The sequence below is a fragment of the Cyprinus carpio genome, chromosome B18 (assembly GCF_018340385.1).
Source record: "Cyprinus carpio isolate SPL01 chromosome B18, ASM1834038v1, whole genome shotgun sequence".
NCBI lineage: Eukaryota > Metazoa > Chordata > Actinopteri > Cypriniformes > Cyprinidae > Cyprinus > Cyprinus carpio.
Window position 1 is genome coordinate 3135783 of NC_056614.1, and position 25622 is coordinate 3161404.

The 25622-nt window shown below is 35.5% G+C and overlaps 1 protein-coding gene across 14 annotated transcripts in view; it reads left to right on the forward strand.

The window, feature by feature from the left end:
* LOC109109277 (protein Aster-B-like) overlaps positions 1-25622 on the forward strand; it is a 149669-nt gene that overhangs the window by 49401 nt on the left and 74646 nt on the right. For 12 of the 14 annotated variants that reach the window (XM_042743463.1, XM_042743461.1, XM_042743468.1 and 9 more), the window contains exon 2: positions 20193-21296. The exons of the other annotated variants lie outside the window; for them this stretch is intronic. In XM_042743463.1, coding sequence (XP_042599397.1) covers positions 20893-21296 — 404 coding nt within the window. In that variant the 5' untranslated portion in view covers positions 20193-20892. The remainder of the gene's footprint in view (positions 1-20192; positions 21297-25622) is intronic. 14 annotated transcript variants of the gene reach the window in all.

Genomic DNA, 25622 nt, shown 5'->3' on the forward strand with positions numbered 1-25622 from the left:
AAAGCACATGAAAAGTACTTGTTTATGGTTTTAACTGTAATGTGTTATTCAATATTACATTAAAATTAAATTAACTTTAAATGTCATTTAGAATATTTTAGTTAGAATTTTAGTAGATTACACTTTAACCGTATTTCAAAGACAATAGAAGTTATACTGAAATTATGTACTGAAGTCCTAGGACTCTTAAGTTCAGCTAGCTGCATTTACTATAAATTTATGCTATAGTAAACCTTAATTTAATTGTAAATAACGTGCAATTAAGTGTCTGACAACTACATTCAGTTCACACAGTATATTCTTTTGAAGTATAGCCTACTATTTTAATAATAAGTAAGTGTACGTCTTTATTAATTAATTAATTTATTTATTTATTAACAAGAAAAAGAAAGAAAGTCTTGAGGGACATGAAAGAAATGAGGGTCAGTGTATGACAACATAATTGTAATTTTTGGGTGAATTTTCCTTTTAAGGAATCAGTTGAGGATTCAATACAACATGGCTGTTTAGATTTTATATATTAAATACTGTAGTTCAGATTTAAATATTTAATGCAATATTATATATCTTAAACAAGAAGCCACATTAGTAGTGCAGAACAGGAATAGTTCTCCTTTGAATTCCACCAGATTCTCCATTAATCAATCCTCCTGAGATTTAGTTTTTCGCCTGTTGAATGAAAAATGAAACTTCTGTACTGTATGACAAACTTCTAGAGGCCATCCTCACAGACTGTAATGAGATCAGAGGTCTGTCATTCCAGGCTTTACTTCACCAGTGACTGATCAGGAAACCAAAGTCAGTTACCATGAATTGTTGTGGCAGGAAAACACCTGGTCACCCTTGACCTCTAAATAGAAAAATGCCATTCAGTTTATGAAAAAGGCTGTATGTGTGAAAGCACCTGTTAATAAACAGAAAAGCATTTCATGCTGTATACTGCTTCCGCAGTTTTGCTTGCAGATATCACCACCTATTATTACAAATACATATTTCATCCGGTAAAATCGGACCTTCCATGGTTTCACCTTTCAAGTCTGAAATAGAGTCTATATGAGGGACTCAAGGGATCTGGTACTCGGAGCGCTGCAAACCTTTGTCGTTTCCTTGGAAACTGAGTTGGCTTGTCAGTTTCCCTCCCCTCACGTGTTTTGTGTATTTATTCACCACACTGTCACACTCCAAACATGCAGTGTGAAAGAGTCTATTCAGAGAAACCCCCCCGACATGACTGTGTGTAAGATGCATGCTATAATTACCCAGCTTCACTGTTACAGCAGAAGCACTCTCTGTTCGTCCTGTGAAAGCCTTTGGATTGTGCGAAGCATCCAGCTTCAGCAACAACAAGGTCATTCAGTCACTGGTGAGGAAAGATCTCATTACACGCATTACCAGAGCCTTAAAAAAATACTAGAACCTTCATTTTAACTTGTTAATTTAGTTTGTTCAATTATATTCAATTATAATATGCATGTACACCAACATTCAAAAACTGGGGTTTGTTAGAAGTCTCTTCTGCTCACTAAGCCTGCATTTATTTGATAAAAAAAAGAGCAATTTATAATAAATATGATAATAATGTGATGTTTTTTTAGATTAATTTGTTATGTGTTTTTTTTTGCAAAGATGATTTTTAAGTAGTTATTATTTGTTTATTGGCTGCTCAAGAAACCATTCTGATTATTATCAGTGTTAAAAGCAATTGTGCCGCTTGGAGCCCCGCACATGGCATGCAGGAAAATAATAGCAGGCTAAATTGTGTGCACGATTTACTATTTAGTTCCCTCGATTTATAAATTGTGTGCACGATTTACTAATTTGTTCCCTCGATTTGCTAAATTGTGCACATGATTTATAAATCAAGGGAACGAATTAGTAAATTGTGCACACAATTTAGCAAATTTAAGGGAATGAATTATCAAATATACGGAACGAAATAGTAATCGTGTGCATGTTTTAGTACATCGAGGGGGGGAATTATTAGTTTGTTGTGACAATTTATTTAATTTTTTTCTTGAATGTCATGTGCAGGGCTCCGTAGTTTTGTGCAAATAGTGATACATTATTTTTTCAGGATTCTTTAAAAAATGTCATAAGAACACTTTAGTCTTATGTAACTTCACTGTCACTTTTGATCAGTTTAATGCATCCTGAATAAAAACGTCTTTTACAAAATCCTAATGATGTTTATACTTCTGTATACTCTGTTAACCTATAAAGACAAATCTTAAATATCTGTGCTATGATTTGTCTGCCTTAATGTTAAACCACACTAGTTAAAAAAGTGGTACCCTTAGGTTTTGTGAAGGCAGCTTTGAATTCACTGATCATCTTCCCATCACTATGTGAACTAGTTGCACAGTTTTTATTTGGGTAAATAATGTCTCTCACCTCAGTCTACTCCAATTGTGAAAACATTACATGATTGCCCACTGTTTGTTTGAGCTGCTCGATCAATATCCATTTGTCTGTGAACTGTAAAAAATCTGACTGAACTAACAAATCTGATGTAGAATATAGAAACAATTAGATTGTAAATGTAGCACTAACAGGCTGCTGAAAGTGCTCAGTTTGATCACTGATGCTCAGTCTTAAAGGAATAGCTTGCCCATACTCACCCTCAGTTTGTTTCTTCATCTGAACAAATTTGGAGAGATTTAGCATCACAACACTTGTTCACCAATGGATCCTGAATGGGTGCCGTCAGAATGAGAGTCCAAACAGCTGATAAAAACATCACAATAATCCACGTCCCATCATTTAATGTCATATCAAGTGAAAAACTGTGTGTTTGTAAGAAACAAATCAATCATTAAGACATTTTAACTTCAAAACATTTCTTGCGGCTGAACTACAAGTCTATAATATACATAATAACGCTTCCTCCAGTGATAAAGTTTTTGTAAAGTTTTGTGGTAAGTAATTGTGCAAACTCAGTCTCGAGGTGATGAGTGTTCTGGCTGGTGTATTTGGATCTTGTATAATTCAAATGAATTTTCACCCTGTAAATGCAGCACGATAAAAGTTTACTGTTTTTTTGCTATAAGTTTGATTGCATAATTGCTGTTAATAGTGTTAATCGTCTCTTTGTTTACGTCTTTTATTGATTTTTCTGAACATTTCTGCTGTATGCACATAAACTGACAGTCACCACTGATAAGCTACTCCTAAATATTGTAGAAACTTAATTTTCTGTAAAGTTGCTTTGCAATGATTTGTATCGTAAAAAGCGCTATACAAATAAACTCGAATTGAGTTGAATCGAATTTATTGTGGAATATTGGAGAGAGTAAAAAATGTAGTTCCTGATACAGCTCAATATTTTTGCCATTCTTTCATCACTTTGTCAGCTGGCAGGTTTGCAAAAGGACACTGATTGATTTTTAAAGTCTGTTATGATGAGCAGAATGTCTAATTTGGGATTAATTATGAGATTTGTTGCATTGCATTTAAAATTGATGTTGCCATTACAATCGTGACAGTCAGTTAATAAGAAAAAACTATCCACTGTTGCGTTGCTGCATAAATCATCATGATTTACGATAATTAGTCTTTGATTGTTTTGATGGCTCATTGATCTGTTCAAAATCACCATTTAATTTAATCAAGTTCTCTTGTATTCATTCCATTTTAATCAGCTCATCTGTGATTTAACAGGAAATGTGATTAGACTGCCATTATGGTTTTATCCATATCTCTCACCAAAACAGCTTTTTAGCAAGAGAAACAGATGCTTGCAATAATCAGACAGATACAGTATATCAGAAAATTTAAATGAGCCAGGGAAATTATGCACCTGCATGGATAAATGAGAAATGATCTCTTAACAGGGATCATAAGCATCTTGATATTTAATATGAACTGTAGCTGCATTCGAAGTTTAATCGTGTGCTGGTCTGTCACATTGTTATATTAGTAAACATCATCTCAAAAATATATTTACTGAAAACGTCCTCTTTTGTTCGTGATATTTCGTGAGATGTCATCAGGTTTGTGACCTTCAAGTTTAATTTGCTGCGGTGTTGTAACAACTGTGGCTTTTCTTCAGGACGAAAACAGACTTATTCCCGTTTTTTAATATACTTTGAAACATTGTGATAATATAAATATACTTTATTCAGCAGTTACAGATTAAAGTTTATAAAGGAAAAGTTCACCCAAAAATGCATCCAAGAGTTTGTTTCATAATCAGAACAGATGTGGAGAAATTTAGCATTGCATCACTTGCTCACCAATGGATGCTCTGCAGTGAATGGGTGCCGTCAGAATGAGAGTCCAAACAGCTGATAAAAACATCACAATAATCCACAAGTAATCCACACCATCAGTTAACAGTGTGTGAAGCCAAAAACTGCATGCTGGTAAGAAACTAATGCATAATCAATAATAATGCTTTAACCATAATAAGCTTCCTCCAGTGAAAAAGTCCATCCCCTGTTGTCCTCTCACATCTAAATCCACCCACATATTTGTTTACAACTGTTCTAACTTGTAAATAGTGCTTGATCAGTGCATATTTCTCTCCTGATTCGGACAAGATGACTTTTTCACTGAAATATTATAGAAATATTATAGGGGAGTTAAAAACATCTAAATCTTGGTTTTGTTTTTCCCAATACATTGATTTTTGCTTGTTCATTGATGGACCGGAGTGGTGTGGATAATTGTAATGTTTTTATCAGCTGTTAGGACTCTCATTCTGATGGCAAGTAATGTAATGCTACATTTCTCCAAATCTGATGAAGAAATAAACTCATCTACATCTCGGATGGCTTGAGGGTGAGGACATTTTCAGCAAATTGTTCCTTGTTCAAAGAAGACCTTCAGCCGAGTCCCATTTTTCATGGGTTCAGCGTCTATCATAGGCTGTGATGAGTGTGATAGCTTTAAATAGAAAAAGCAGTCAATGTGATCAATACGGCTATTCAAAGGTGAACTAAAGGGAGACAAGGAGACTGCTGAAGATCAATGATGAACAATGTGTTAAAGACATAGAGTAATGCCTCTATATAGCACAGTAGAGGCTCTATGTTGCATTATTGTTACATTCATGTTGCTTTCATTTTATTTTATTCAAATTATACTTACCCACAGTATGGAACAAAACAGCATAAAGTAATTGTATAATAAATTATAAATATATATTCCACACTGTACTAGATGTGTTAACGCATTAATGTATGCCTTGTGAAGTTAAAATGAATGTTTGTGTAACTGAAAAAGTGCACTTAGGCAAAGGCTTTTTAACATTTCTATAATGACATGTTTTATGTATACAATTTCCACAAAATCTTACATTTTAATCACTCTTAGCTGTATTTTCCCTGCATAATGAGAATGCAAATAATTTTCATTTCCATAAATCAATATGGCATAATCTGGAATATGTAATAGCACCGAACAACCAGAATCTTGGGCTTTCTTGCTCTTTTCAGAAAAACAACTTGGAAAAGCAAGTGTACTAGCAAAACACTAATTATATGCCTGTTGCCAAGCAGCAAAATGTTTTTTCAGTGAAAAATGTGAAGCTAATTACAATGATTAAGTACAGTGATTGCTAGGCTATGACATGAGAGACCCAACACATAGCTGATTATTTGGAAAAATTCATGCCTATAGATAGAATTCACCACTGAAATGTTGTTTCAAATGGCATCAGGTTTATGAAGTTACTACACTTATTGAATTAATACACTCTTTTGTAGAAATAAAAAATAGGCAGCTTATATAGTTTCCGAAATGCAACTAGAAATATTTATTTAGTAGATATTTATTAGGAATACTTAATATTAGCCTACATAAATCCTCTTTCTTACTGAACGTTAGCCAACACTGTAATAAGCATGGGGATATAATGAAGCTGTCTCATGTCATGTATCAGGTCGTGGTGCTCTGACAGAAAGGAGACTCTCCCTACTGAGCTTCTGTACTTAGGGCTCAAATCTCAGCGACACCCTGGCGTCTCACTGCTATAGTCATTTACTGTGCAGCAGTGCAGTACATGGTGCCGTCATTGCTTAGACAACTATTATGAAATATTGCTCACATTTTGTTCTTTGACCTACAGCTCTAGAGGATATGCATGGTCAATGATATGATTTATATTCAAGGTTATATTTAACAATAAGATGAAAATTTACTTTTCACATTAAAGCTCCTTTCTCTCTCTCTCTCTCTCTCACACACACACACACACACACACACACACACAGGCATATATATTAATGCTATTACTGCTGTCAAATGATTAATCTCGATTAATCGCATGCAAAATAAAAGTTTTTGTTTACACATTTGTGTGTACAGTATATATTTATTATTTATATATAAATACACTCACATGCATGTAAATATTTAGGAAAAAATATGTTATTTTGGTATATTAAATCTATTTATATAAATATATACATAAAATTTTTCAAAATATATATGTGTGTGTGTGTTTATATTAGTGATGCCAAACGATTAATTGTGATTAATCGCATCCAAAATAAAACTTATATACATATACAGTACATACATATATATACAGTGTGTATATATAAATATATATATAATTATGTACATGTACTCTTGCATCGTCATAACTATATGGCAGTTACGTGATTTCGTTTAATACATTTTGCGCTCATCCGTTTCTATCAGTGAGTGATGAGTGGAGTGATCGATCGATCATCTATCTATCATCTTCTGTGGCAGAAGTAAACTTGCATAGAAATAAGCTTTCTGCCATTGTTTTAAGCAAGAACACATTGTTAAACAATACAATAAAACAAAGCAAAATAAACGGCTTGCAGAGCTGTTCTGTAACTTATCCCCCCAAATATCATGTACCGTCTTTGACTTTTGAAACATGCAATAAAGCTTGTCTAGTTTATGTTCAGCTCTCATAAAGTTGGTTAAACTCATAAAGCATCAGTCTGACGGAGGGCAGAGCTGTGAACGGAGGGCAGAGTCAGCGGTGTTGCGCTCGGTACTGATAGGTCAGTGTACGGTGGTCTGCTTACGGCTCTCCTCAGCTCCTCCTCCGAGCAGCAGTGATTGCTCGCCCGCGTGAGTTCCTCCTCCGCGGTCCAGGACTCAGTAATCTAATGAATGCGCGATGAGTTGTGTCTAAAGTTGCGGACTTCGCTCAGAGCATTAAAACCGCGTAACCCTGGCGCAGATAGTTTTCAGTTTTCACAGTCTCATTCTGCCAGCTCCCTGGGTCGGTTTGATATGAAGAAACGGACTTTTAACGAGTTTTAATATGTTGCGACTTCTTTTACGCGAGCTGTCAATCATAACATCTGGATTGTGCGCGCGCTGGACTTCACGGCAGGTAAGGGTGAGTTAGTTACAGTTTATTGTCTTAACGATGTTGAAGGATGTTGAACGTCAGATTGCTTTGGAGGAATGCACTTGTATATATTAGTACATACTTAAGTACGTGGGGTTTAAAAGGCAAAACTAAGATGTAACAGGTTACGGTTGTGGATATGTGGAAACTGCCATAAGATTAGTGAAAGTTTCAGTTGCTGTGAGTTACATGAGAGTGGATCAAACAGATGGTAACTTGATAATAAAGCGAGATGGGGTCACAGTCTGGCTGCAGACTTCCGATTCACATGCACTGTCAGACCTCTCTGACGTCACTTGTGCTTAATGCCAAGGAGCAGGAAGTGTTTTAGCATTTATTTGTGCATTTAAGCAATTCTCTGGAATGCTTGATTCTGATTGGTCGTTTGCAGCATTCATCAGTCAGATGTTTCTTGATAATGACCGGTGCACATAGCAGTTGTCCTGTTAGGAAGCTAATAATTAATACATTTAGCTTAAATCGGTATTTCAGGTCCATGCAGTTAGTTATTTGTTACAAACTGTAAGTATAGCCTTAGTTTTGATATAGTGCTTTTGTCAAAACAAGCTGATTTTGATGCAGTGGTCAGAATGTATTTGCATATTTAGCAAAGAAAATCTGAGCAGTTGATTCATACCCTCATGAAACATAAGTATACTTCAGCATACTTTTAAAAAGAATATGTGGAAATAATATAATACTTGTGTGCTGCATGTAATGTTTTCGGACACGTGCCTGCTATTTACAAACAAAATAATTATTAATTATAGTTTGCATTTATATTAAATGCAATTAGTTGAACTTAGCAGTTTTTAACCCACCTAAGTATGACTTTAGGCACATCTTTATGTGTAATTTCATGGTTAAAGTTACTGCTGAATGCACTGACATGCATTTATGGTGTACTGAAACATACTTTAATGTCATTTCTATTGAAATTTGTATTTCAGGTATTTAAATAAATTTAGTATAATTATATATATATATATATATATATATATATATATATATATATATATATATATATTAAATGCATGTGTAATATTAAGTAACACACTACAGTTAAATTGTAATCAAGTACATTACATGTGATTTAGTAATAAGTGTGGTAAAAGGTGTGCTTCTTTAAAGCATTTTCATTACAACAATGATTGCACTTTAAAATGCACTTTAGAGTAAAACCTTTAATTTGACTTAAGTGTGTACTTAAGTGTGTTTAGAAACATATGATGTGCTTTTAGTACACTTAAGTGGCTTTTGTTTCATTAATATTATACAGCATTATCTGCAATAATGATATACTTTATTGATTTGAAGTACACTAGAAGTGCACATTCAATACAAGTATTAAGCGGACTTCTTTTATATATATATATATATATATATATATATATATATATATATATATATATATATATATATATATATATATATATATATATATATATGTATATAAGAAGTCCACTGATTTTATGTATATATATGGGTAAATGTAAATAAAATGTAGTTTTGTGTAGTCTAATTTGTTTTGTCTATCACAGTCTGATTGTTGATGTGGTTAAGAGGCTTTAGATGGTGTGATATGGGCCAGATATTTTTGTGTGGAAATATCCATGGGCCCTCATTTTCGCTTTCTGCTAAGGAGGCCATCCATGTTGTAGATGAAGAAATTTCATTTTGCTTTTGAAATACAGCAGGGATTGTGTACCAGACTGTCTCAGTCGGGCTTCTCTCTCTCTCTCTCTCTCTCTCTCTCTCTCTCTCTCTCTCTCTCTCTCTCACACACACACACACACACACACACACACACACACACACACACACAAACACTCAGGCTATTGTTGCTTTTGTAACACTAGCTCTTCCCAGCTGTCGACTGGCACATGGTTATCTTTCTGTTTCACTCTGAGTTACAGAGCAAAGCTGTGTGTGTGTGTATGTGTGTGTGTGTGAACAGGTGTCTGTTATAATATAAAGATATCACCTGTTGGACTTGTGTATGTTATGCAGCTAGATGCTACATGATGCTCGATCAGAATGTTGTTTGAGATGATGAGATATTGAAGAAATTCAGGACAGTTTTGAAGTAAATCTGTGTGATAATACACTCTTGGAAGCATGTGGGCATCTTTACTTCACAGGAAGTGTCTGTGGATGGATCATGTGTGTCAATGTCAATCAAAACTCCACAGCCTGCTGTATTTACAGGATGAGTGCACATGAACGAGTCCACAGTGCCATAACTTCCGCCACACTTAGCCAGTGAATTACACAGACCATTCTCTTCAGAATCCCACCGGGCGGCCACAGACATATCAGCAAAAGCTGAAAACCACTGACAGCATTCCTCAGGACACCTGCAGTATTTCAGTGTCAGGAAGAGGCATTTGCTGTGTGCTCGTCCATAAAAATCACTTACAGCACCTTTGAGTTTTTATTTTGAATGTGCTATTTAGCTTGTACTAAACAAAAAACAAAACAAACAAAAAAAAAAACCCACTACTTTTTATGCACTTTTGAAGCAGTCATGCTTGACATTTTTACTATCCTGTAGCAGCAAGAGTAAAATATACACTCTCAGTGCACATCCTTTGCTCTTCATGGTGTTGTTGTGTGTAGTTGTTAGCACATTGCTGATAATTGCTTATCACTGTATTGAATTACAAAATTACTAGTGCTGGGCAACGATTATTATAATTTTTTTATAGCAATTAAGTGCATTATGCACAAAATTCAGTAATGAATTCAAAAGTATTGTATTGTGCACTTTTTCATTTAAAGGTACTGCTGTATGAACAAAAGTGCAATAACATTTGGTTTGCAAACACTTTAAACAAACAAGGTGTTTTTTTTACAGCAGTATTCCTTTTAGTAGCAGTTAAAATATTTCTTGTAAATCTCAGCTTATAACATTAAAGTAATCAAATTAAATATAAAACCAAAGCTATTTGTCACTGCCAGGATATTAATGTTTTTATAGAAAATATTTGATAGTTTGTTATAGAAAAACAAGTTCTGATATGTGCAACATGATTGCGTATATATATATATATATATATATATATATATATATATATATATATATATATATATATATATATATATATATAGTGAGAGGGTCGTGTCCCCAGTGACTCAAAACAATAAACCACAAAGTTAACAAAACAATGCACTCTACTGTGCTGAGTGAAAGCGCTTCTCTGCTGCCTTCAAGTGCTATCGGAAACTTCCTATTTCCCACTTATGAAGTCGTGATTAAGAGCACTTTGCATTCTTTTCTGTTAAAAATAACAGTCTACAGTGGACATTTTATCGGGAGCGTTCATGTGAACCAGTAGTCTTTGTGTGAATGTTGCTGCAATCTTAGGCCCACCCCAAGCCAGTACTGATCAACATCCCACCCCTCCTGTGACCTATGGTTTGTCTGTATGTTAATTCAGAGCCAGTGAACAATGGGCTTTCAAAATAAGAATAATAATAATAAACTATGTTAATGTGCGATAAAATAATTGTCAGTGTTAATTAAAAGTGCAGTAGGAGATTTTGGAAAATGCTAACTTTAGCCTGATAGCACTGAAAGCGTACGTCCCACCCTCCCTGCAAATCACCATCCAAAGCCACGCCTCCTGAATGCATGAACGGGAACAGACCAGACGACCAGAGACAACATTACTAAAATACATCATGTGTCATTCACCGGTGAGAAAACTTTATAGCACAGTTAGTAAAAGTACTACAATACCAGGAAGGAAAATCGGGTTGGTTGTTGATGTTTGCCTCTTTCTCGATCTGTCTGCATAGTGTACGTGAACGCGCTGAGGACGTATACTGTCTGCGCGAACAGGGTGCGCAGAGGTATGCAAATACACATGTTGACAGGCAGATAGGAAAGTCAATGAAAAAGCATTTTGATTGGATGAACATTTCTTGGTCTTACACCTTCCATGGAATATTTAAATACATATAAATACATGTAGACCGCTTAACTTCATGATTGCTTTTGGGAAGACTTTCAACCAGCATAACAAAAATTGTTTCTGAAGACAGTCGCCTACTGCACATTTAATTAATGCGTTAATGCGATAATAACGCATTAACTTGCCCAGCCCTAAAACATACGAAAAAAGGTTGAAGAGATAAATTAAACAAATTGCAAAAAGAAAACATTTAAATAAAAATATAAAAGTACACAAAAAAATTGTAAAGTAAAAAAAAAAATGTTTCAAACACATTAAAGGTCAAATGTACACAACTATAAAGAATGAAGGTAGCAATTTATTTTACAGTCCTGTTCTGCATATACATGCTTTGTACTTATTATAGTAATTATAATAACTGAGTAATAACTAGGCACTAAACTTAAATCTTCCCTTAATCCTAACCTTAACCTTATATTACTGATTACTTTCTTGGGTAAGTACACTGTAAGAATAGTGCAACCTGAATAATAATAAAAAATCATAACATTTTTAAATTTATCTAGAAATATTTTCTGTGCATGTTTTAGTCCAGATTGAAATGTGGAAACGTATCAATGTAAACAAATGTTTGAAAATAAATATTAAATCTTAGTATTTTTTTTGTTTTGTTTTTTTCATAAACAAAAATTATAAGTGGTTTGAATACGTGGATACTGTTCGACTTTCTTTTCATTGACAAGTAGGTCTCAGAAACAGAAAGTTGTGCAGCATTGCTTTGTAACCAGATATTTCTTAATTTCCATAAGCACCACGTAATATATTTTTCCATATTATATTTTACTTGTGAACTGATGTTCAGCTGTTCTTTTTTAATAGTCAACTTACAGTATATTTGGATCTTCAGAGCTGCTCAAAGACACAGAGCTGTAACTTTAATTCCACACACACACACACACACACACACACACACACACACACACACACACACACACACATACACACACACACACACAAACAAACACACAAAAACCTCAGATCGTGTTTTCACTCCATTTTAAGTTTTATTTTGACATAACAAAGTTGTGATATCTAAGTGGTTGAGTTATTTACTTACTTTTTAATTAGTCTTCCCGTTAACTCCATCATTTTCATTTGCACTGATTCACGAACATGGAGTGCACTCGAAAACAAGAGGCGGGTTTTTCTGTCTGAATCAATCATATCCAATCAGTGTGACAGAGTCATTGCCTCTTTTCAGTGTGACTATATAGTTTTTTTTTTTATTAACAATAATAAGTTACCTGGAATCATTCACAGTATGTTGAAGTGCCCATAATAACAAGAGCGTTCATGTTTTATTACTGCCATATAATGTCTGTATTACTGAATGAAGATTATATAATATTAAATCTTAGTATTTTTTTTGTTTTGTTTTTTTTCATAAACAAAAATTATAAGTGGTTTGAATACGTGGATACTGTTCGACTTTCTTTTCATTGACAAGTAGGTCTCAGAAACAGAAAGTTGTGCAGCATTGCTTTGTAACCAGATATTTCTTAATTTCCATAAGCACCACGTAATATATTTTCCATATTATATTTTACTTGTGAACTGATGTTCAGCTGTTCTTTTTAATAGTCAACTTACAGTATATTTGGATCTTCAGAGCTGCTCAAAGACACAGAGCTGTAACTTTAATTCCACACACACACACACACACACACACACACTATTTTGACATAACAAAGTTGTGATATCTAAGTGGTTGAGTTATTTACTTACTTTTTAATTAGTCTTCCCGTTAACTCCATCATTTTCATTTGCACTGATTCACGAACATGGAGTGCACTCGAAAACAAGAGGCGGGTTTTTCTGTCTGAATCAATCATATCCAATCAGTGTGACAGAGTCATTGCCTCTTTTCATGTGACTATATAGTTTTTTTTTTTATTAACAATAATAAGTTACCTGGAATCATTCACAGTATGTTGAAGTGCCCATAATAACAAGAGAGTTCATGTTTATTACTGCCATATAATGTCTGTATTACTGAATGAAGATTATATAATATTAAATCTTAGTATTTTTTTTGTTTTGTTTTTTTTCATAAACAAAAATTATAAGTGGTTTGAATACGTGGATACTGTTCGACTTTCTTTTCATTGACAAGTAGGTCTCAGAAACAGAAAGTTGTGCAGCATTGCTTTGTAACCAGATATTTCTTAATTTCCATAAGCACCACGTAATATATTTTCCATATTATATTTTACTTGTGAACTGATGTTCAGCTGTTCTTTTTAATAGTCAACTTACAGTATATTTGGATCTTCAGAGCTGCTCAAAGACACAGAGCTGTAACTTTAATTCCACACACACACACACACACACACACACACGTTATTTTGACATAACAAAGTTGTGATATCTAAGTGGTTGAGTTATTTACTTACTTTTTTAATTAGTCTTCCCGTTAACTCCATCATTTTCATTTGCACTGATTCACGAACATGGAGTGCACTCGAAAACAAGAGGCGGGTTTTTTCTGTCTGAATCAATCATATTCAATCAGTGTGACAGAGTCATTGCCTCTTTTCATGTGACTATATAGTTTTTTTTTTTTTATTAACAATAATAAGTTACCTGGAATCATTAACAGTATGTTGAAGTGCCCATAATAACAAGAGAGTTCATGTTTATTACTGCCATATAATGTCTGTATTACTGAATGAAGATTATTCCTATCAGAGCTGCTCAAAGACACAGAGCTGTAACTTTAATTCCACACACACACACACACACACACACACACTCTATTTTGACATAACAAAGTTGTGATATCTAAGTGGTTGAGTTATTTACTTACTTTTTAATTAGTCTTCCCGTTAACTCCATCATTTTCATTTGCACTGATTCACGAACATGGAGTGCACTCGAAAACAAGAGGCGGGTTTTTCTGTCTGAATCAATCATATCCAATCAGTGTGACAGAGTCATTGCCTCTTTTCATGTGACTATATAGTTTTTTTTTTTTATTAACAATAATAAGTTACCTGGAATCATTCACAGTATGTTGAAGTGCCCATAATAACAAGAGAGTTCATGTTTATTACTGCCATATAATGTCTGTATTACTGAATGAAGATTATATAATTGCCCAAATGCATCCATTTTATACACACCCAAATGGATTTACATCCAAATTGATCTCAAACACACAATATCAGCTTTTGAATTTGAAGGCACCGATGCACTGTATTGTTTTAGGGTTATTGTCTTGAGTAAGAGGAAGAAATCTGTCTAGTTGACTGCACCTCTTCACTGTCACGCTCCTTAAAAAAAAAAAAAAAAATGTTTGAAAGATGCATGCTGTACATTAAGAGTGTGACCTGTTTATAAGTGACAGTGAACACGTGACAGTAGAAACTGCACAGAACACACGGGTGTTTATGCACTGGATTATTGTAGAGGCATTAATATAAATAAGTATATATGGTTACAATAGTTTGCTCCCATGATAATATGCACAGGATCCTGACGTGTTATTTGTGATCTTGTGATGATTTGCTGATGATTTAGTGTAGTATGCTGGATGGAGGAGGAGTGTGTGTTGTGTCTGGTACAGTAAATGGATCGTTTCTTCCGCCCATCCGCTCACACACAATGCTGACCTGAATAAAGCAGCAAATCAAACGCTGGCTTGTGTTCTCGTCTCAGCGTCCGTCTGTGTCCTGCTGGGAGGTTTTCCAGGCCACCTTTTTAAAATTTCTACACACGGCAGATGACATAACATTACAGAAAAACAGAAATGAAACTAACTTGGAGGGGAAAGGAGGAATGCAGATTTGTGTCTGGAAACCTATTTCCTGTATACATTATTGAAAAGATGTGTGGGACTTTGGAGAAACAAGCACTGTAAACACAAGGAAACACGAACCAAACTGTGAATGTTCTTCTTGTTTCTTTCATACCCATTTTTATTTAAAATGTTTATGTTTTAAAACATAAAATCTTTTTACATTCCAATACAAATATAATAATTTACAAATTATATTACATTCTTTGCATTAAAATTAGGACAGTATAATATTTCATATTACATTATTTACGATTATGACCATGCTTTTCTTTTTTTCATTACAGTAATGAGCACTGGGGGAGAATGTGCTTAAGTGTTATGAAAATAATTTGACAATGCTAAATATAATTTTTCAATGGACATGAAATTTGTGTCATTGGCAGATATTACAGACAATCCAAAGGGTCAGAATGACTGATTTAGTGTAGGTTATGTAAGTATTTTCCCTCTTTTATCAGTTTCTTCAGCATCTCGTCTTCTTACAGTTTATCCTCATGTGAGTTTTCTGTTCAAAACATTTTTTTTTTACACTTCCTCTGCATAGTTCAGGTTCTGGCACATGTCCCTTGTGTCTGTCTCGTCTAACATCAAACACCTCTTAATTATAGCATGCCAAATTAGTGAAGATGAGTAGCCCTCAGTATCATACAGCAGTTGCCCTCAGTCAGTGGGGGGAAGGGGAATCCTGGACCGCTGGTGTGGAAGTGTTGGGATCTAAGTGAGATTAGGCACATCTCTGTTGGCGTTACATCACATCAAGCAGAATCTGCTTTCTCTCCAGCCTTTCATCACACGGCCCCTCCAGCAATCAGAGGGGAAGCTTCCTCAAACTCCTGCTGTGAGTCTCCGCAGACAAACACACGTGCTGGTTACGAAACAAAACTAAATCGCTCATGATGTCGACGAATGCATTCATGGGGCTGAAATATTTCAAGCACAGGGTTGGATATGAATCTGCGATTACACTCTAATGATTACTAGAGTTTCGAGAGAGACAGATAAACTCAAAGTGAAGAAGATACGAAATAAAATAAATATCTTGTTACAATCTAGGGCTGCACGATAATGGTTAAATTGATAATCACGATTATTTTGATTAAAATTATAATCATGATTATTAATGACGATTATTCTATCCTGCTGAAAAAAACTAAAAGCTGGTTTAAGCTGGTCTCCCAGCTTGGTCAAGCTGGTTATAGCTGGTTGTTTGTTTGTTTTGTTTTTTTATTCAGCAGGGAAATGCAATAACATTTCATGTGTCCTTTAACCAACCTCCACTGACTATACACTGACTTCATTTAACCAACTATGATAATACAAAACTTTAGAAACTCTTAATATAAATTCCAACAATTCCAATTTATGTGCATTTTTCCCCATTGTATTGTCACAGGTAGGAAAAGCACATTTATTCCTCAAACACAATAGATCCATTATTGAAACTCAGTGAAAGTTTGATCATGGCACATTTGGTAACACAAACAGTACAAATGGCTTGTGAAAAAACATACATTGTCTATATGACACTTTCATGTAAGCAGAATATCGCTGTGGAGAGATCGCTAAACTCATATCATCATCATCATCAGCGCTTGTTCCACCATCAGTGAGCGCGCACAGGGTTGCCAGATTGCACAAATTAAATGAAACACCGGACAGAATTGGGGCTTAAAGCTCTTCACATCTGGCAACCACAAGCATGAACGCTAGTGAAGACTTGTTAGCACTGCAAGATACCGCAAATGCCAAATTAAAAACATGTTTCAGGATAAATAACAAGCTGGCCAATATTGTGACGATTATTTTTAATTAATCGAGAGAGGTAGATATCGTTATCGAGATTAAAATACGATTAATCGTGCAGCCCTATTACAATCGTTATTGCACAGCAAGTATGGTCAGAAACTGCCACTAACACGACATGAAAACACATTTGCAAATGGTAGTAATGTAACATTTCTGATTATAAATCTTGTAATCGTGTAGAGCAGGACTTTACTCAGATTAGCGTCCATGTGACCTTGGTTATGGAAAGCTGTTGAAGTTATTACGTTCTGATGAAGGATGTCTGTAATATGAGCTGTTGTCTTCATATTCTAATTAACAGCACTCTTGATATATCTCTGATCCCAGCAGGAAGATCGTCTCTCCTTTCACTGTAAATGATTCATTTGGATTTATAGGTTCTCAGCTTGTAATGCAAAATCAGTTTCACTGGGCTTAAGTGACAGGATGTGATGTTTCAATATAAGGGGGTTCAGGAGATCTTTCATATGTTAACTTTTAAACATCCAAACTATGTATTTAATGCATATTTATAACACATTTTAAAAGTCCTGTATAAGTCAATTGTATGCAATTTGTTTTGTTTTTGAGAGAAGTCACTTGTGCTTACCAACCCTACACTAATTTGATCAAATATATTATATATATATATATATATATATATATATATATATATATATATATATATAGTGAGATATTATTTAAATTTAAAAGAACTGTTTTCTATTTGAATATTTTGTAAAAATGTAATTCATTGATGCAAAGTTGAATTTTCAGCATCATTACTGCAGTCTTCAGAAATAATTTTAATATACTGATTTGCTGATCATTTCTGTTCATTATCAGTGTTGAAAATATTTTGGTGGAAACCAGAATACATTTTTACATACATTTTTGTTACACCAAAAATGTAACATGTTTCAGGATTCTTGATAAATAGACAGCTCAAAAGCATTTATTTGAAATCATTTGTAGCATTAAAAATGTCTTTGTATCAGTTTAACCCTCTGGGGTCTGAAGATGTTTTGACATGCCCTGACATTTGTGTTTTCTTCAGTATCTTAAAAACATATTAATGGCTAAAGTCTTATTACACTTTAATTAGCACAAACTGGGCTACAGTAATATGTGAGCAGCATGAATGTACATGTTTGTGTTTTTGAGAAAAAAAAGTTTAGGTGTGGTTTCTGAAAAACTAAAAGGCCCTAAAACACATACAGAACATTTGTGGATTATATGACATGCTTTCATTATTCACAAATTCTATACAGCTCCATTGGAAACTACTGCCAGATTTACATGATTTGAATTGAGCGATCAAATATGACCAGAGGTAGCAGCTCCTCACCTCTAGTTCACACATTTTGCAATAATGAGAATATTATGTGTCATTGTGTTAATGAGAGTGAGGAAGAGAAGCAAGGTTTTGTAGCGGCGATAGCCTTGAGTGTCTGTCTTGACACAATGACACAGCCTCTCAATTCAAAGTAACCCAATCCTGTCACTATCTGTCAACATAACAGTTCGCTCGCAACCTGACAGTGGCTTCCTGCTGTTCTGCAGCGGAGAAATGTGGAACGGTGTTGTTCAACATTATACATGTTGTGTATTGATCTAGTTGCTTCGTTTAAAAGAATCAGATGGAATAATCATATACTGATGTTGGTTGTTTTCATTTGGAGTATGGCCTTTGGTTTTGTGTGCAGTTTAGTGGAAGTGATTGTTTAAATATTGGATGTCAACTGGATTGTATTTGAGTTTCTCAGTACTGGGTCAGCGGTCAGGGTGTTTGGCCCGCGGCCTCATTGGGCTGTTTACTCTAGTCAGGCTGGTGTTTGCACTATCTGCTCCTTTATCTTCAGCTAAACACTGCCCCTGTAGTATAAAATCATTTTACAGTTTGTGATGAATAAACACACTATAATGATTTATAGTAAAACCACAGTGGCATGCTTTAAATCTAGGTGCTTTTTTCAGTTTGAGGTTATTCCCAGTACTTTTCCAAAGCACAATGAATACTCTGTCATCATTTACTCACCCTCAAGTCAATTCAATCCATATGGCATTCTTTCTTCCATGCAACACAAAAGGAGATTAGGGAATGTGAATGCCATTGGGAGCTGAAGTAGACAAGAATATTTCACACTAAGCAAACATATGACTTCAGAAGACTTACCGTTAAATAAACCATTTATTATTTGGGAATAATAAACTTTAAAATAATATACTTAAATGTGAACCTAATGCAAATCTTTCAGACCCTGATTGCATGCTATTTACAATTAAATGTGAATAGTAGTTTATTAACTATAAATGCAATTTTAGAGTGTTTTGACCCATTTACTGTAAGTAGGACTTAAGTACATCTTTATATGTAATTTCATATTTACTTATTTGTCCTTGAATTATAGGTAAATTGTTTTGCTGAATGTACTGTCAAACATTTATGGTAAATTAAAATATACTTTACTGCCATTTCTGTTGAAACTTGTATGTATTTAAATATATTTAACACATTTGTAATGACTCACTCCATTTAAAATTAAAATCAAGTACTTTACATGTGCTTTAATGTTAATCAACACATCAAAATAAGTATACTTCTTTAAAGCATTGTAAATAAGTAATACATAACTTTAAAGTAAAACTTTTTATTTTACATTACAAGTGCATTTTTTAAAAGTGTACTTAAAGCGTGTTAGGCAGTCATTAAAAAGTGTCTCTATTTAAGTGCATTTAATGGGCCTTTTGTGTCATTAATATTATATTTGCTGCAAATACAGTCTTTTAAAAAATATACTTTTATTTAAAAAAAAAAATGTACAAGTACAGAAGGTCATTTGGGTTAGGCAAAACCTTAAAATGTTTTTGTGAAATTTAGTTTTGGCATTTTTTTTTTCTTTTTTTGCCAAAACAAAACAAACCAATATTAAGACAATACTGAAACTGATAGAAAGAATAAATTAAATCAGTTTTTTTTTAAGGTTTTCCAGTTCATTCAATAGTTCATTCAGAAATCCTAGTTCAGTGTGTAGTTTCGGTGTGCATTCAGATGAGTACTTTATGCATGTGTGTGCACTCTCTCACAATTACTGTGCTTCATTTTTTTTTTGTTGCTGATTCATCTGTGTTCGGTGGTGCATCTTGCTGTGTCTTGCATACAAATGTGTCCATGTGACTGTTTGTGGCTTTGCATGCATTTTTAAAAATACCTTTGTGTTGAACAACTTTATAACTTCCGTCACCGGTGTCCTAGTTACCTGGCATCCTATCACCTTACTCTAATCTGTAGGCTGAGAGCAGCTGTACGAGCCAGAAGACTGAGATGCAGAGCATTGTGGGAACAGCAACCTCAGGAACATGACCAACCCACAATTTCTTGTTGTTGGATAACCAGAAAGTACTCAGGAGAGAGTTCCTGGCATCTTTAACAACAACAAAAGAAAAACACAGACACACACACACATAGGTCATTTCCATAGTCTGAGTGTTTATGCTTGTGTCTGTGTGTGTGAGACCTTCTCGGTCCTACGGGGAGTCCTGGAGTACTGTTACACCAATAGTCACCCCTTATGAATGTTTCATCTGCTGGGAGGAGAAAAGAGCCTTCTTTTGTCATCTAATACGGCTGTAGGCCACACACGCTACCTTCATTTTTCACTCACCTCGACAAGATCGTCCACCCAAACACCATCAAGTGCTCTTTGCTGGGTAATTGTGTAGCTAAAACAAGAAGAAAGAGCTCAATCGATCGTCAAGAAAGGACTCTTCAAAGAGGAGTAGATGATCGACTTTTGACCGAAGTGCCCTGGCATTAGGCAACTCTTGGAGAACTCAAGATCAACTTAACACCTTAGTTTCCTCTTGAATCTTTAACCTCAGACAGTTCCCCGGTTGGCTTCTCACCTTCCCTGGAAGCAGGGAAGTAACTGTAGCGTCTCCATTTCGCATCTTACCGGTGATCACAGAGGCAGGGGTGGTGAGCTCGGAGCATGACGGACACCCTTCAGCTGCCGTCGCTCCAGGTGCACGTCCCCCGGGATGAGCCCAGCCATGAAGAGGAGGATGGCGGTGGGAGCGGAGGCAGTCCCGACAGCCTTGTCTGGTCCAGCTCGTCCACCCCCACCTTGCGGCGCCGGCGCTTTAAGATGAGACGAATGAAGAAGCTGCCCAGCGAGCGGGAGCGGATTGAGAATGGGCTCCTGCGGCACCCCGGATCACGCTCAGCTTCCAAAGAGTACCTCCAGCTGCCCTCCATCGAGATCACGCCATCCAGCGACGAGGATGCAGCCTGGTCAAACAGCTCCACCCCGAGTGCCTCACCCCGGCGCAAACGATTCCTGCTTCGCAAGTGGCTGAAAGTGCGAGAGAGGAAGGAGCAAGGCAGTGAGAGCAGGTTGGTGCTTCAGACATGCAGTTTAGTAGGCCTATGTCACAACTGGTGATTTATAGCAACAAGTCCTCCTATTTTAGGACAGTTTGACTGACATTAAATGTTTGGAAGATATCAGTTTGCTTTTAGTATTTTATTCTGTAGGAATTGGCTTAGCTCGAGTAGAGTACAGAGATGATATACTTTTGTAGGCCATCCCAAAAGTTTGCATTACCCTGATTCTTTCGACAAAAACCCTGGAGTCCCAAAGCCTTTGAAATAGCTTTATAACCCTTTCCAGACTGATACATGTCAACTGTTTTATTTCTCATCTGTTCTTGAATTTCTTTAGATCATGGCATGATGTGTTGCTCTTTAAGCTTCACTTTGTCAGACAGATTCTATTTAAGTGATTTCTTGATTCAACAAATCTGGCAGTAATCAGGCCTGGGTTTGACTAGTGAAATTTAACTCAGCTTTGTAAAATAATGTGGTTAATCACAGTTCTTTCATGATTTAGCTGGAAGGGTCAATTCATTTTTCACGTAGGGCCATGTAGGTTTGGACAGTTCTTTTGCCTTAATAAATGAAATCATAATTTAAAAACTGCATTTTGTATTTACTTGCATTCTCTTTGTGTAATATTCAAATTTGTTTGATGATCTTAATCTTTTAAGTGTGACAAATATGCAAAAAATAAAATAAAAACATATGTGTGTGTGTGTGTGTGTGAGTGTGAAAGTATCTCGAGCTTGTGCTCAAATAGTTTTATTTTGTGGTTTAGGAATGAAATATCTCGTGAAGAAGTCGTGGGGAAGTCGTGGCCTAGTGGTTAACCCTAAGGTTGTCTTGGGCCAGCAATACCATGACTGAGGTGCCCTTGTGCAAGGCACTGAACCCCCAACCGCTCCCTGGGTGCCGCAGCATAAATGGCTGCCCACTGCTCCGGGTGTGTGTTCACGGTGTGTGTTTTCACTGCTGTGTGTGCACTTTGGATGGGTGAAATGCAGAGCACCAATTCTGAGTATGGGTCACCATACTTGGCTGTATGTCAAGTCAATTTTTAAGTTGCTTCAGAGAGCACACTGACTGTTGAACTGTTCTAGGTCCCTTTGTTGTGGTTTATTTATGATAATGAGCAGCCCACCAGTAGATGGTCCCTCGTATTACATGGCTACTTAATACAAAATGAGATAATAAACCAAATAACCTGCAGTGCATGCCCAAATGAAAAAGCAATGTCAGTGAGATTAATTTTGGGGGCTCATAAGAATCTTTCAGGCAGGATAGAGTACTAGCTACAGGGAAGCTATCTTTAACAATCATATATAGTGTGCACTGATACTGATATCTCTAATAGCGCACAAATAGCACCAGCTGGGAAAGAGAGACAGTGGAGTTAGAGTAGCAGAGTCTCTGCCTCTCTTGATGCACTGACAGGAATTTGCACTGAGACTTTGAGAAGCCACAAAAACTGATTTGGCTGGGATATTAAAAACAACGTTTGTTGGCCTCTGATGATTTGCATCATTTCATATCAGGTTTCATATGCAAGCTCTGTGCCACAGCTACATACTGTATTGTAGGTTCAGTTCTAGGCAGAACGCGAGTCCTTGAGCAATGCAGTTATATCCGGGGTCTCCGGCATGCTGTGCTGTAGGTTGCTTTGAACAAAATAGGACTGCTAAAGGGAAACTAATAAATGTTTCTTTACAGGAGTGCCCGTAATGTAATTTAGTGGTACAAATTGAATTTTGTGTCTCATTTAAAACAATGAGAGGAAAATAAATTGAATTACAAAGTCTGTGTTGCCTGTGTGAAGGAGATGTCCCTTTAAAGCTCATGCAGTTTCAGACCAGGTTTTCTTAAAGTGTAGGAGAAAATGTGAAAGAAGGGAGAAAGTGTGGTGTACAGAAGGTCTAATAGCAGTGGTGTTGCATTTGGGTGATTTCAGTGTAGACAGCTTTGTTGATTATAATGGGAGCAATTTATTTGTGATGTATCGGCTGTATAGTGTAGGTGTGGTGAAACCTGGTGCATTAAATTTAGAATTCAACAGATGTGCAGTCACAGATGTGCAGATCTACATATAGAAATTAATTAACAATGCCTTCAGCTTGTAACATAGGAGGCGTGACGACGGAGTGGGGATCCATTTGCAGGCTTTATTAAAAGAGAGCGTGGTCAAAACAGGCAGTGTCCAGAAACAGCAAACTGTAACAGCAGAGACAAGGCAAAAGAGTAATCCAGATAAACAAGCGATGGTCAGGGCAGGCAGCAAACGATCAAAACACGATAATCAGGTAATACGGAAGACTAAACATTCAATCACCAGCAAAGTCAAAGAGTGTGTGGGCTACTTTTTTTTCAAGTCCTTCTAATGTGAGACAGCTGTGATCTGATGATGAGATCTGATGAAAACAGGTGATTGCAATTGATGGTGTGTTCAGGCAGAGGATTATGGGAAATGGAGTCCAGGGTGAGTGGTAAAGGGTACAGGATGGGGTGCCCTCTAGCAGAGCTCATGTTATTGGGTAATGCACATTTGTTGTATGTGAAAAGTTCAAGTCAAGACCAACAGACAAAGCCTCACAGTTTCATATTAACAGATGATGTATGATCAGATCGTGTTAATATGGTTGAAGATTGGAAACACAAGACTCAGCATTGTGCTCACTGACCTTTAGACTGTGAAGCTAGAGGAAAACTACATCAACACAACTCATTATTCTTATTTTAATTTCATGGTTTTGTTCTTTTGTCTTTCGTTCATTTTGTTATTTTTTTTTATTAATTAATTTATTATTTTTTAGAATGCTCTCACCTTGCAATATTTGTGTCATCACGAATGGTACGCCAAATGTTATGCTTTTTACAGTGAAGTGTTCTGTTTTATTTATTTATTTTTTTATTTTTTCATGTAGATTTACAGGAATGTATAGAGTCCATTTCCAACATCCTATCATCTATTTTTGCACATTTTTGCACACTGGAATGTTATAGTATATTAAGTAAAGCATTGAATCAATCAGCTTTTTCTATCACCTATTGTTAATACATCAATTAGATGATTTCATGAATCAGCCTTGAGTTTTAAAGTAGTCAATTACCAGAATCAAGCCTTTGATATGGTAGTACACTAAATATGATCATCAGGACATATAATATCACTTTTGATGGTAATATCAAGTATCATCAATGGTTTATTCCATTTTTAGAGTAGGACATAGACATGTGATTTGAAAGGCACTGAATGGCAGATGCACAGCTGTACAGTTATATACTGTAATATCTGCTCATTTTTAATCTCTTCTGTCAAAGTTATTAATCATAAAAGGTTTTAAGACTGATTTGATGGGTTGAGTATAGACCCTGTCTGTGAAATCCAGGCTAAAGTCTCAAAATCTAATTATGAGATAACAAACATCAAAGTTTGATTTCAACCATTAATTTCACTATGATTTCAATCATGTTTTCACAGGCAGGGTAACATATTATTTTGAATTGAAGGTTCCTGTAGCACAAACGCTGGTCCCAGGATATCTGTTGAGTGCTAAAATGTGTTTCATAAATGCACTGTATGCCGCTTCAGATAAAACTATCTTCCCTATGCACAAAGGTGATGTAAATCATTGAATTACTGTAAAGCAACACACACTGTGCACTTGAAATGATCTGGGAAAACCACACTCTCCAACAAAGTGTTAACAGTCCAGATAACAGGTTTGCACTGTTTATGTCAGTTGTTCGTTTTTCCATATGGTGTGTTGTTGTTGTGTTTTTAGCAAATATGGTATTATATCAGCATCAATGTTTAATTTTTATGTGTTTATTAGCATTTTTTATTTTGTACATTAGGTCATGTGTCATTTCTCTCACTACAGTGAAGCTACAGGTCCATAGAATATAGATTTTGCGGTTTGATGCAGCATGAATTACACTTAAAGAGATAGTTCACCTAAAAATGAAACTTATGTCATCGTTTACTCATGCTCAAGTAGTTGTAAATCTGTATTCGTTTATTTCTTCTGCTAAACACAAACTAAGATATTTTCAAGAATGTTGCCGATTCTACAGTATTTTTTCCATACTACCAGCAACTGCGAATCAGTGACAGAATTTTATTTTTTTGTGGAACATTGCAGATTTTATGGCACCCATGCTGAAACCATCTGTGAATGCTCTCTAGAGTTTTAGCCACAGCAGTTAAGCAATTTCCAAGCAGTCCACCTGTCTAAGTCAAAAGTGTGAAGATCTCTATTCTTTCACTTTTCAAAACACAGAGTATGTGGTGAAATTATGTAGATTAATGTTGAACATAGACGGCAGGTTAATAGTTAAACAGATTGC